Source organism: Tupaia chinensis, unplaced genomic scaffold (genome assembly GCF_000334495.1).
Source record: "Tupaia chinensis unplaced genomic scaffold, TupChi_1.0 Scaffold000178_1, whole genome shotgun sequence".
NCBI lineage: Eukaryota > Metazoa > Chordata > Mammalia > Scandentia > Tupaiidae > Tupaia > Tupaia belangeri.
The window spans coordinates 1,591,234-1,603,412 of record NW_006159653.1 but is presented as its reverse complement, the minus strand read 5'-3'; the positions used below and the strand labels follow the sequence as shown (position 1 = coordinate 1,603,412).

Here is a 12,179-nt window from a genome sequence, read left to right as displayed (position 1 = left end):
CGCGAGGCCTGGGGCCCTGCCACAGGATGAGGCGTGGCCTGAGGCAGGGGAGGGCCAGTTTCAGAAAGTCATCCGCTGGGCAATACTGAGTGCTTCAGGCAGAGCTCAGGCCGGACAGGCTCAGTGAGGCGGGAGGGGTTAGGCCCGCTGCAATGGAAAACCAGGCCAACCGACTAGCGGGCAGGCCGGCGGCCAGGCGTGCCCCCAGCTCACCGCTGGGCTGCTCCAGGTGCCCAGGTGCACAGCCCAGGCCTGGAGCCCAGAGGCTGAGACCAGGACGGCACCTCCTTCCTAGTCAGTACGGGGCTGGGGCCGCACCATGATCACCTCCAGTCCCCCGAATCTGAGCGTGGGCTACACGGGATGGGCAGAACCGAGAGTGACACGACCCACTTCACCCTCACAGCCTGCTCAGGTCACCAACTAGAGTCGGACACAGGCCGGTGTGACCCCAGGAGCCTGGCTGGCCCTCCAAAGCAGGCAGTGGTGCACCTGGGCCTCTGCCCCAGGAGGGGAGGCTCTGGGGTGGGCAGGCCGACAAGGGCCAGGCCCGGAGGGCTCTGCTCAGCACGCCGGGGAGTGGGTGGCACGCCTGCGGAGGGCACAGTGCACAGCTGCCACCCTGCGGCCTTGCTTTGCAACCTGGAGGGTGCAGGGTGCTGGCTGGGCTGCACGGCTGGGGACACCTAGTCCAGGAGGACCCAGTGTCACTGGGAGGCTGGGATCCCCTAACAGATTCCCCGAGGGGTCCCCAAGAGGCAAGTTGCCAAGCTCAGACGTTGCATAGGAGGGCTGAGGAGGGTTCAGAGCCCTGAGCCAGCCAGTCCCTGGGAACCGCCCGCGCCACCCCTGCCCGGGGTTAACAGTGGGATATACCAGTTCTGTACAGAGGTAGCTGCTTACATCCTCCACCTCTTCTTTGGGGTCACGGCGGGCAACGATGACCTCTGACTTCGCTCTGCAGGACCAGGGAGGAAGCGGGCAGGTGAGGGCCTGCTCGGGCCAGACTCCCCATAGGAGAGAGCTCACGTGTGCCCCGAAGCCCAGACACCCATCCTGACGGCTCCCGCCAAGGAACAGCACTGGTGCCTGTGGGTCGCAGCAGAGGTGGCCTCGGGCGTCTCACACTGCCCTTTGCTGCCCGAGAAGGGCGGCAGCTGTGGCAACACCGCCAAGCCGACCAAAGGGCTGGGGAGCAGAGGGCCGTGGTATCAGGGCTGCCAGGGCAGCCTGAGGCCCTCACTCCCCCTCAAAGTGGAAAGAGTAAGAGCTGCAGCCAGGCCGCATGGCCACTGGGACACCCGGGCAGGACCAGCACACGCGGGGGGTCCCACGAGGTCCCAGCACCCCTCTCCCTGGGCACACGGGCCGGGCTGGGCAGAGCTGGGGAGCAGGGCAGGTGCACACGGCCACTCAGGGAAGGACGGAGCGGCAGCACTGGGCCCGCGGCCCTCACCGTCTCAGCTCCTCCTCCAGCTCTCTGACCCGGCTCTCCAGCTTGACTTTGGCCTGCTTGGCGGCTTCCAGCTCCCCCCTCAGCACCTCCTGCTCCCCTGACAGCTGGTCGACCTTGGCGATGAGGTCATTCTTCACCACGTTCAAGGCGTTTCTTGAAAAGGCAGACACACGAAGCTTCCTGCGAGCCCGTGTCTACGCCGTGGGGCTCTCGCTCTTGTCTGAGGGCCTGCCACGCCCTGGCCAAGAGGTGGCTGTGACCACAGGGCCCAGTCGCCCATGAATGGGTGCTCGACAGGCTTTCTAAGGAAGACCCCGCTCCCGCTGCCCCTGCTGTCACGTCACAGCCACCATCGGCCCTGGAGGGCGCTCGAGTCCCCACGGCCCAGGCCGCTTACTTGGTCTCCAGAAGCTGGGAGTTCTCCAGCAGCAGGTTGCCCACTTCTTTGCCCATTCCTGAAATGAAAGGCCTGGGTGTTAGTGTCCTGCACCGGGCGACCCTGCCATGCCTGTCTCGGCAGGGCCGGTGTGGGGATGTGGGCTGACGCCCGAGCTGCAGGCTCTCCGGCCAGCCCTGTTCGCGGGGCCCCATGGCAGCAGCCCTGGGCCCTGGCTCCAGCCTCCCCACGAGGCGGTGCTCCACAGGCCCTGGGATGCCGCGATGAGCGAGCCCATCCTGGCCCCGGGTCCCCCCAGACCCATCATGAAGCAGACACCCTCCAGAACCACCACCCCCTGACTGGTTCTGGAGCCTGAGTATTGGGACAGACACGACAGTACAGCGCTGGCAGGAAACCCTGGCTGAGATGGGATGATTCCATGGCAGGCGTGGCCCTCCCCTGGGGCTAGGAGCAGGCCTGGAAGGACCATGTGGTGGGGGTCAGCAGGAGGTGGGACATGAGGGCCTGAGAAGGACAGGGCTCCTGGGTGCCCGCCTTCCTACGGAGCAGACTCGGTTCCTTGGCCACTAGGCCCCACAGACCCAGCAGGCATGTCACAAAACCCCAAGGACCAAAGCTGGCCCTTGATAACAGCCCCAGTCTATGCTGTCGTGAAACACACGTGTGCGTGGGCTCTGGGTCTTGCCCGCCGCCTCTGCCCAGACTTCCGCCTGGGATGCAGCAGGTGGCCTGCTCAGCCAGGCCAGGCCGGAGCAGCCCAGCAGGGTCAGCCAGAGCTCAGCGAGGCCAGGGGCCCCTCGAGCTATCAGAGGCCTGTCCCCAGAGAGGGCACCGCCTCCCACAGCCCGCCAAGGCCCCCAGGACTGCCGCTACTCTGAAGGCTGAGCCCCTGCCTCCCACCACGCAGAAGGGAGCAAATGGGTGCACGAGACAGGCAGAGGAGGGAAGCCGGGAGGGAGCAGGCACGGGACAGGGTCTTGGCCTTACCAAAAAAATCATCGCGTACTATGGGAGCGTCCCAGTCCCAGGGAGGTGGGCAGCAGGCGGAGGAAGGGGAGGGGAGAAAAGAAGCAGTTAAGCCCCAGCAGGTAGCGGAGGAGGGTGAGACCGCAGGGCTGCATGTCCCTGGGCGAGGGGGCAGGGAAGGGATGGAGCCAGCTGCTCTTTCTGGAAAGGGTGCCCTTGGAGTTGCACGGAAGACTGCCAGGCCAAAGTGGTTTGTGGGTGCTGTTGGAGTCAGCCCACGGAGCTGGGGTGCTGAGGGTGGAAGAAGCCCCACAAGTTCTGAGAGCCACGCCGGGGTGCAGGTGCCTTGGGCTCAGGGGGGGCTGCACCTGGACAGGCAAGGGGCCCCGGAGCTCCAGCTACAAGGCAGGGGGCAGGTGCTTGGCCAGCCCACTCTTACGCGAGACCACCCTTGGGCTGAGCCAGCCAGGGGCTCACAGGGCCCTTGATCCATCACAGCTTTGCAGAACCTGCGGGAGTGGCCTGGGGGACTCCTCAGGTGGGGCTGGCAGGTCAGACAGCGGGTCAGGGTCGGTGGTGACTGCAGCACCTGAGGGCTGAGTGGCCGCGGCTCCCAGCCGGAGCGCAGGCACCTCAGTGCTCAGGCGGCCTGGGGCAGCCGGGTTGGGCTGGGACAGGGCGGTCTGCGGAGTCCACGGAGGGGGTAGCTGGGGGGAGGGGCCACAGACGAGCACGACGGATACACACCTGAGAACTCCCCTGGGCCGTGTCCAGCGAAGCAGAGACAGGGAAAGGAATGACAAGGTCAGTTGGTGACTGAAACCGACAGAGCAGGTCCTCGTTAAAGAGAAGGCTGCAGTGAGCCAGCGAGCCCCAGTGGCACGGAAGGGCTGGGCACACGCAGGGGCTGTGGGCGGGGCCCCGGGCAGACCCTCGGGGCTGGGACCCCGGGCCCAGTGCGTGTGCTGCGTGAGCGGCCTGACCGAGCCTTGCTTGGTCCTGCTGGGAGCGAAAGCCAGCTCACCTGCCTGGCTCTGCTCCGCCCAACTGGGCACCTATGGAGAGAGTGCACTGTGAGTGTGTGCAAAGGGCCCTCCAGAGCGAGTGGGCCACGCTCCGAGCGCCGTGGCAGTGAGTGTGACCCGGATGGACGTGGGCCTAGAGCTGGGCTTGCGGGCTCCCCTAGCCAGCCAGGGCATGACCGTGGCGAAAGGTGATGAAAGGGGGAAGGGTGCAAGGCCCCCACAGTGGAGGAAGAAGCAACCTTCCAGCGCCGGGGGCAGTTGTGCTGCTCCCGCTGGGCCAGCTCTCCCCACCACGCAGGGTGTGCTGGGAATCCCTTCCCCAACACGGATGACGTGACAGAATGACTCATTTCCACTCAGTTCCCTTCTCACAAAAAGGGAGCTGGCCTTGGGAACCAGCAGTTAGCGTAATGGCTATGTCGCTGGACTCCCACGTAGTCGACCGCGGTTCACGTCCCGGACCTGGTGGCTTAAAACTCACGCCGGGTGCGTGTGCGTGTGTGCCCAAGATCCCGAGAGGAGAATGGAGGAGAAGGGACTGCGGCGTGACCATCCCCCCGGGGGGCGATTTCTCGCTTTCTGTCTCTATGTCTCTCTCTGTCTGTCTGGCGAGCGCACGCGCCCTATAGTGAAAATCTCTCTAAAAAAAAAAAAAAAAAAAAGGGAGCTGGCCTCTCAGCTGCTTGATCTAAAAGAGAGAGAGTGAGTCCAGGGGCCAGCAGATGGCATAATGATGATGTCACTGGACTCCCACATAGCTGACCGCAGTTTGAGCCCCGGACCTGGTGGCTTAAACTCACACTGGGTGTGTGTGTGCCCAGATTCCGAGAGCAGCATGGGGAGGGACTGCCGTGAGGCCATCCCCCCGGGGCGGCGCTTTCTTGCTGTCTCTCTAGCGAGTCTTCATGCCCTACAGTAAAATATCTCTCTCTAAAAAATAAAATAAAAAAATAAAAGACACAGTGCAGCATTTACCATGGACTGCAGATAACGTAGCAGCACGCCCCAAAGCAGCGATGTCCCACGACCAGTGCCTCCTTCAGGCCTTCCCACATGAACGCCCGCCTCGGCCCGGCCGGCCAGTCTAGCCTGCAGGACCCACTAGTGCTGGCGCTTGGGACCCCCCCCCCCCAGTTCTCTCTGACAGCAGGGCATCTGCGGTCTGCACGGCCACTTGGAATAGCACCACGGCATCCGTGTGTGGCATGCAGCCCTCCCTGGGACCTGTGGATCCCGTCAAGCCCTCTGCTGTTGTTCCGAGTGACCGCGGGGCCCACGCGCTCCAGGGCCAGGCAGCCACCTGGCAGGTGCCTGTGGGGTCTGGCTGTGCAGAGGCCCAGGGAGCCGAGACGCCCCGTGGCGCTTTCCTGTACTGCCCTTGTTTTAGGTGTAGTTGACAGAGACAGGAGGGAGGGTGCGAGGCTCTCAGCCTGACTCCGCAGGAGCCGAGACTACAGGCCTGGACAACTGCAGTGTCTGGGTGGCCCAGGGGGTTCCCACATGGGGCCAAGTGTACCCCCTGCCTGGACCTGTGCTTACACCTCTAATCCTCCTAGAAAGTACTTCTATGGTGTGGGGTTGGATCAAACTTCACTATTCCAGGTACCCAGGGGTTCCCAACTCCTGGGCTTTGGCCTGCTGGGGCCGGGCCACGCAGTGGGGAGGGCGGTGGGCAAGGGCCCCAGTGTCAGCTCCCTGTGCCTGAACTGCCACCTGGGCTCCGCACCCCGTCGCTCAGAGGCATGGAGTTCCCGTGGAGCAAACTGCTGTCCCGTGACCGTGTGCTGCGATGCGGCTGTGGCGAGGATGGGGTGCATGACGGGCCCGTGTAACTGCCAGGAGCAGGCCCCAGCCGGCAGCCACCACGCCTCTCGGCCCACGAGCTCGGCAGCTCCTCACCCAGCGCGGCGACCCTGCAGCCGTCCTCCCGTGTGCCGCTCTAGCTGGGCTTCGGAACCCACCACCAAGTTCCAGGGAGACACGCCTGTGGGGCCGTACTGGCAGCCGAGTCTGCGAGGAGTGGGCTGACCCGGGAGATGCGACAGCTCCCAGACGCTTCTGTGCCCCGCCCTCAGGCCCCTTCCTGTCGTCTAACCTCACTAATTCTCCACCGAGGCTCATCCGCCTCCAAGGTCACCTCTGGACCTCCCTCAGGTCTGGTCCTGTGCCGGAGGCGCCGCCCCTGAGCAGCTGCCACCGCCGAGTGGGGCCGAGAGCCAGCAGCTGGCCTCGGGGTCTCTGGTTCCCACTGAGCGGGACGGCTCGTTGCGCAGCTTCCCTGAGCTCTGACGTCCTTGCCTGGGCCGCGGAGAACCCGGACCCTCAGCGTGCACCAGCCCCGAGACGCCCACAGGCTGGTGTGGGCAAAAGGCTGCAGGTGCCCCGGGACCAGCTAAGTGTGGCCCCATCACACCAGTTCTGACGTGTTCTGTCCACCCTCACACCTCCCAGCCAGGGTGGTCTCTGACAGGCAGCGGCACGTGCAGCCAAGCTCGCGGGGCTCCTGGGAGAGGGGAATGCCTTGTCCACAGTCACAGGGTCAGGTGCTCCTTCCTCGGCTCCCAGCCTGGGTACAAAGCCACAGGGCTGTGTCCTCACTGCACCAACCACTTGGCACTGCACAGCTGGGCAACCAGGCCAGAGGACGTGTCCGGCCCCACCCCTGCCTGCTGAGCACACGGTGCCTGGCTGTACCGTCTCAGGAAAGTGCCAGGGGCCCGGCGATGCGGGGGCACGTGGTTCCCATGGGACCCGCTCCAGGTGAGCCCGGCAGCTGCAGCCCCAGTTTGTGCCTCCGCCCTGGGGGCCTGGGAGCCGGTTCCATGGCCCAGTGTCCTGTCCCAGAGGGCAGCAGCCAGGAGCCCCTCCACAGTCCTCAGGCCTGCCCGACTCCCAAACCTGCATTATGATTACAGTTACGAGACCCCAGCAGGTCCCCTAAGAGCTGGGCCCTGTGCCAACGCTGAGGCAGTTTCAGGATGACCCCCAAGGCGGCACGGTGACGAGTCACGGCCTTTGCTGCAATACCAGAAAAGGGTCGGGTCCCAGCTCTTCAGACACCCCGAGGAGGTTCTCGGGGAAGCCCGGGGACTGACCCTGGGAGACTGGTCGGACAGCTCCCTGCCAGGGGTCGGCTCCGCCCGGCACAGAGGCAGTGACCGATCCGCACATGCGGTGACGCGGCCTCAGCCCCCAGCCGTCACCCCGCACGTCACTGTGTACAGCGGAGGCAGTGGTGACCACGATAAGGCTCCCTGAGGGGGATGAGGGCACGGCCACGTGCCAAAGGCCAGCTTCCGGCCAGGCTGCCGCAGTGGGGCACAGGGGCTGGGCCAACATCGTGGACGACGGCCGGGTGGTGCAGAGACGGGGAGGGTGTACTCTGCAAGGTGGCGGAGCTGCATGAGCCAGCAGGGACAGCCCACATGGCCCAGGCCTGGCAAGGCCAGGTGAGTGCCCGATGGACATCTGTCTGCGCGAGGGCGCTGCTCAGTCACGGGCGAGGCCCTGCCGACATGGGCAGGCTGGGCAGGGCAGCACATTGTTCCGAAGCATCCCGAACAGGCGAGTCTAGAGACGCTGGCCGCTGGGATGGAGGTGGGGCTGCTAATGGGGCTCCTTTCAGGGTGAGCACACTCTCAAAGCTGTTCCAGGCCAGAGTGCAGAGAGCCCTGCACGGGCAGGGCTGGGTCACTCGCCCTCCTGGCCTCGGCCTTTGGTGACAGTGTGACCGCAGGGGGCATGCATGGCAGTACACGTGGGGTCGCTGGGACAGACTCAGTGAAACGGCTGTGGCTCTGCCCTCGGCTCAGAGCGCTCTGGTAAAAGGACTATCTTCTTACCTAGAAAGGTGACCAACCTGTCACAGACACTCAAACACTCAGGCACGACCCGTATGTGACTGTGAGGCTGGCCTACAGCCTGTCGCCTGCCACTCACAGCAACACCCCGGGCCCCATGGCGCCTCCCAGGAGAAGGGCTCGTGTCTGGCAGATGCCGATAATCCTCTGCCTGCTCCGACCCTTCCCTGGACTAGGTCTCATCCGCACCCAACAGCCGGCACTGCAAGGCCTGCCTCCTTCAAAGGCTGCCCGGAGCCGTGTCTGTCCCAGCAAACGTGCTTCATCACGTGGACTGTGGGTCCTTGAGGCCACGGCCAGCCTCGTCCACTCAGCTCCCTTCAAGGACCGGGCTCCCGGGCTGGTGCGAGCGAAGTGCAGAGACGCAGCCAGGGGGCGAAGCACATGCCGCCTGGAGCCCATGGCTGGACCGGGGCACTTGGACCTCTAGGCGCCTACGCTGACTGCCGGCAGGGCAACCCAGGTGCGGCTGCATGATCGCGTGCTCGGGACGGCAAAAGCTGGGACCCGGAGCGGGGGCCTGACTTAAGGCACACGCCTGGCGCCGTGTGAAGAGAGAAATGCACGCGTGTAGCGGCTTCTGTAACTGCCCATGGAGATGTCCCCATCATCCACAACCCCCCAGGTCCTGTGAGGGTGCGCACCGCGTGTGCTGCGGGGCGAGGTGTTGCCATGACACTGCGAACGCCCCCGTGGCACAGGACTCCTGTGACCTCGCTGTCCTGGCACTTTCTGATACTAGTTGAGTGTCATAAGCAGCTGTCATCATCTCTCTAAAATAAACTACCAGTTAAACACACAAAGACCTGAGCTACACGAGTGGGGTCGAAACAGCAACAGTAACCCCCAGAACGTTCCTGAGTGTCAATAGTGTTTGTGTTTTTCTTTCTAAAGAGGGCTTCGTCTAGCGGGGGGCATGCACTCGCCAAACCCTCCTCCATTCTCCTCTTGCGGTCTTGGTGTCACGCACGTGAGCCTGCTGTGCGTTCTGAGCCACCAGGTCTGGACTTGAACTGTGGTCAGCTCTGTGGGGTCCAGCAACGCACCCATTACGCCATCTGCTGGTCCCAGCAGTGTTTGTGTTTTACCGGCCGCAGAGGGAGCGGGCTCAGGCTCCGCCTTCCAAGGCAAGCAAGCTTTTCGCTGCCGACCAGTGGGGGCAGAGCAGGGGCTGTGCGTGGGAACCTTCCCACAACTAGCACTTAGGCACGTACATGTGCACACATGCACTGCCCTCCCGGTACTTTTGAGCTGGGGAGGCAGTACTGGTGCCGCCCCAGCTCAGTGCGTCCCCGGAGTGCTCGTCCCAGGTGAGGGGCGCCTGTGCCAACACCACGAGGCGGGTCTGAGAGAGGGGGAGTAAGGCGGTGGCTGTGGCCAGGGCCTCACCCCTGCCAGTCCACACTGACGGCTGACCCGTCTCGGGGAGACACCTCGCACCCCTGACGGCACGGCTGTCTCGGCCATTGGGGGTGGCAGCGAGCCTGGCCAGACTCGGTGCAGGACGGCTTTGCTCTGGGCAGGAGGCGGTAAAGGGCCGGCCACAATAGTACAGACGGAGCTGGCCAGGCGAAGCTGGAGCAGCTGCCTGTCCTGCGGGGACCGAGGGCAGTGCACGTCCAGCACCTGCCCCTCACGTGCACCTGGGGGCTCTGAGCACGGAGGGATGAGAGGCAGCCTGGGTATGCCAGGGCCCCGGAGGCTCTGAGCACGGAGGGCTGAGAGGCAGCCTGGGCATGCCAGGGCCCGTTTTTTGGCTGAGAGTCAGCCTGGGTATGGCAGGGCCCCGGAGGCTCTGAGCACGGAGGGCTGAGAGGCAGCCTGGGTATGCCAGGGCCCCGGAGGCTCTGAGCACGGAGGGCATGAGGCAGCCTGGGTATGCCAGGGCCCGGAGGCTCTGAGCACGGAGGCATGAGAGGCAGCCTGGGTATGCCAGGGCCCGGAGGGGTAGCTAACGGCAAGGAGCTGAGACTGGACCTCCTACTTCCCGGCTGCCATGCTCAGAGCCAGGTGGCCAGGCTCAGGCTACCAGCAGGCTCCCCACCGACGGGGTGGCCACGGCCACTGCAGGACCAGGCATGACTTCTGGAGACCTGCACACTGAGGTGGCGGAGGCTGTCTGTGCACCCTCCCACCGGGCAGAGGACCTGTCCAGCCGAGACCCTCGGGACGCCCTAAGAGGCTGCCGGGGTGGAGGAGGACCACAGTGAGGGCTCAGCAGTGCTGGAAGGAGCAGCGCGTGTGCATGCCTGTGTTCGCGGCCTCTGCTGTGATGGCTGGGCCACCGAGTGAGCACGCCAGCAGCCAGGAATGGCGTGCTTCGGGGAGAGCCACACAGACTCGCACAGACAGCAGCCGCGGGCCTCCCTCCATCATAGACAACCACGGCAGAACGGCGCAGGGCTGAGGTGAGGCCGCAGGCTTACCTAGGAGGTCAGCCCCTTCGTCCACATCCCCGATGGCCTCGGACCCTGCCGTGGAGAGCTCGTGGTACAGAGAGTCGGTGTTGATGCCGAACGCCTTGTTCACGATGCCCTGGGTGGGGCTGGCAGGGCACGGCGGAGGTCAGTGGAGCCACGACTGCTGCGCACCAGGCGCCTGCAGCTGCGGCCAACACTGCGTGGCTCGTGCAGGCGCGGGCGGGCGGTGGGTCTGCCGGACCACGGCTCTCCCCATTCAGCATCGCCGCCGACTCTGGTGAACGCTGAGCCCCGCCCCCGGGGCCCAGGGCTGGGCCGAGTGACTACCTGCTTCCTGTGCGGTCCAGGTGCGTCTCAGGACACACGTCCAACTCTGGAGTGGAGTCAATGGTGTCTGGGACATCAGACCACTCGTCACTGCTGCCCATGCCTGCGGGGCACAGTGGGCCCTGGGGTCACCCCGCTCTGCCGGCCTCTGCGCCCGAGCCAGAGGCCCCACACTAGACTGCCTGTCTGTCTGGCAGAGAGGGCTGGAGGAGGGTAGAGGACCCCAGGACTGCAGGGATCCGGGGGTGGCATGGTGGCCTCTCAGTGGACTGCAGCCATGCTCAGTGAGCAGGACAGGTGTCCCCTCTCTGCCTGCACTGTCTAGCTCAACTGGGGCTGTGCGTAGCAGTGGTCTGCTCCTTCATGCTCGAGGTGTCCCCAGTTATCGCTGGGATCCCAACCCACGAAGGGACTGCATCTGGAGATGGCCTTCTAAGAGGTGATCCAGGTATACAAGGTCCTCAAGGTGGACTCTAACCCCATCTGCCTGGACACACAGGGAGGACAGGGTCTGCAGCCAGTGACCGGCCCACCCACACCCCTCGGGCTCCAGACACAGGGGGAGGAAGTCCTGCTGCCCGAGCTGGACTAGCACACCCCAGAGCCAGTGTGCCCGGGGGGGGGCATGCCATGCCGACGTGCCGAGCCGGCCGGGAGGGCGCACCTATGCTGACGTTGCGCATCTCCTGAGCGACCTGGACTTCCATGTTGCGGCTGTTGCGCTTCTCGCGAGCCCGCTTGCTGTTCTTGGTGTTGACGCCATAGTCCCCCAGGGGCTGCAGGCTCTCGTTGAGGGGTGTGACTGCGGCCGAGGGCACGGAGGACGTGGGCGTGTTAGACTTGGTGCCCGTGGTGCTGGGCGTGGCTGCAGCTGAGGACTGCCCGGACTCAGACATCTCGTCGTGCGGACACTAGGGCAAGCAGGGGTGGAGCATGTCACACGGGCCGTGGCGTGGCTGCAGGTGACCATCTGGGCCTTAAGCTGTACGCAAGCCACACCACGGCCGCCCGTGGGGGCAGGACTCCTGCAGGCCGCCAGCCCGTCCCTTAGGGCCTGGTCACTCTGTGCTTTGCTCCTCCGGCCACTCCCCTGGTTTCTCGGAAGCAGCCATCACTGTCCTTAAGCCTGCACCCTCCACAGAGCGTCCGGCGCAGCCTCACACGACAGGCATGACACTACACAAGGACACGGGCAACCCTTTGCAGCCAGAGGTTGGTCAGCGGTGACTGCGGCCCGGGGGAAGAGGGCACCACTGTGGACCCAGGGAGGGGCCGGCCACTGTGGCCCGGGGGCTGCTCCCACCTGCTCCTGCTCCAGCTTCCCTCCCGCCTCCAGGAACTGCCTGCTTGCCCCTAGCTAAGGTTGCGGGCCAGGAGGGGTCAAGCACTCCACATCTGGGAGAGGGATGCCCTCTTAAAGAGCATGCAGGCTGGACCCCCAGGGCTCGACTGGACCGACACTTTTAGCCCTGGACAGCTACGAAATTCATGTAACTGAAACCTGCTTTTCAGAGTGAGGCTGCCGAAGCACCTGAGGGAGCGCCGAGTACTGGAGCCTGCAGGCAGCCACTCAGGTGCCTCACGGTGGCGCTCTGCGTGGTGTGGGGCAGGAGACATGTGCTCCTACACCAGGCCTTTCCTACTGAGAACGCTGGGCAGATGCAGGCAAAGCAGCCGCAGGCTCTCCCGTCAGCTGGCGCGGCCGCCTCCGCGCTCCGCGCCCAC

At 65.0% G+C, this 12,179-nt stretch overlaps 1 protein-coding gene across 1 annotated transcript in view; it reads right to left on the bottom strand.

Moving 5' to 3' along the window:
* Positions 1–12,179, bottom strand: part of MAPK8IP3 (mitogen-activated protein kinase 8 interacting protein 3) — a gene marked incomplete at its 5' end in the record, with an annotated part of 53,145 nt that overhangs the window by 9,965 nt on the left and 31,001 nt on the right. Inside the window, 8 exon segments of the mRNA XM_014587023.2 lie at positions 877–958; positions 1,457–1,609; positions 1,854–1,911; positions 2,844–2,861; positions 3,570–3,581; positions 10,134–10,252; positions 10,455–10,557; positions 11,119–11,365. Coding sequence (XP_014442509.1) covers positions 877–958; positions 1,457–1,609; positions 1,854–1,911; positions 2,844–2,861; positions 3,570–3,581; positions 10,134–10,252; positions 10,455–10,557; positions 11,119–11,365 — 792 coding nt within the window.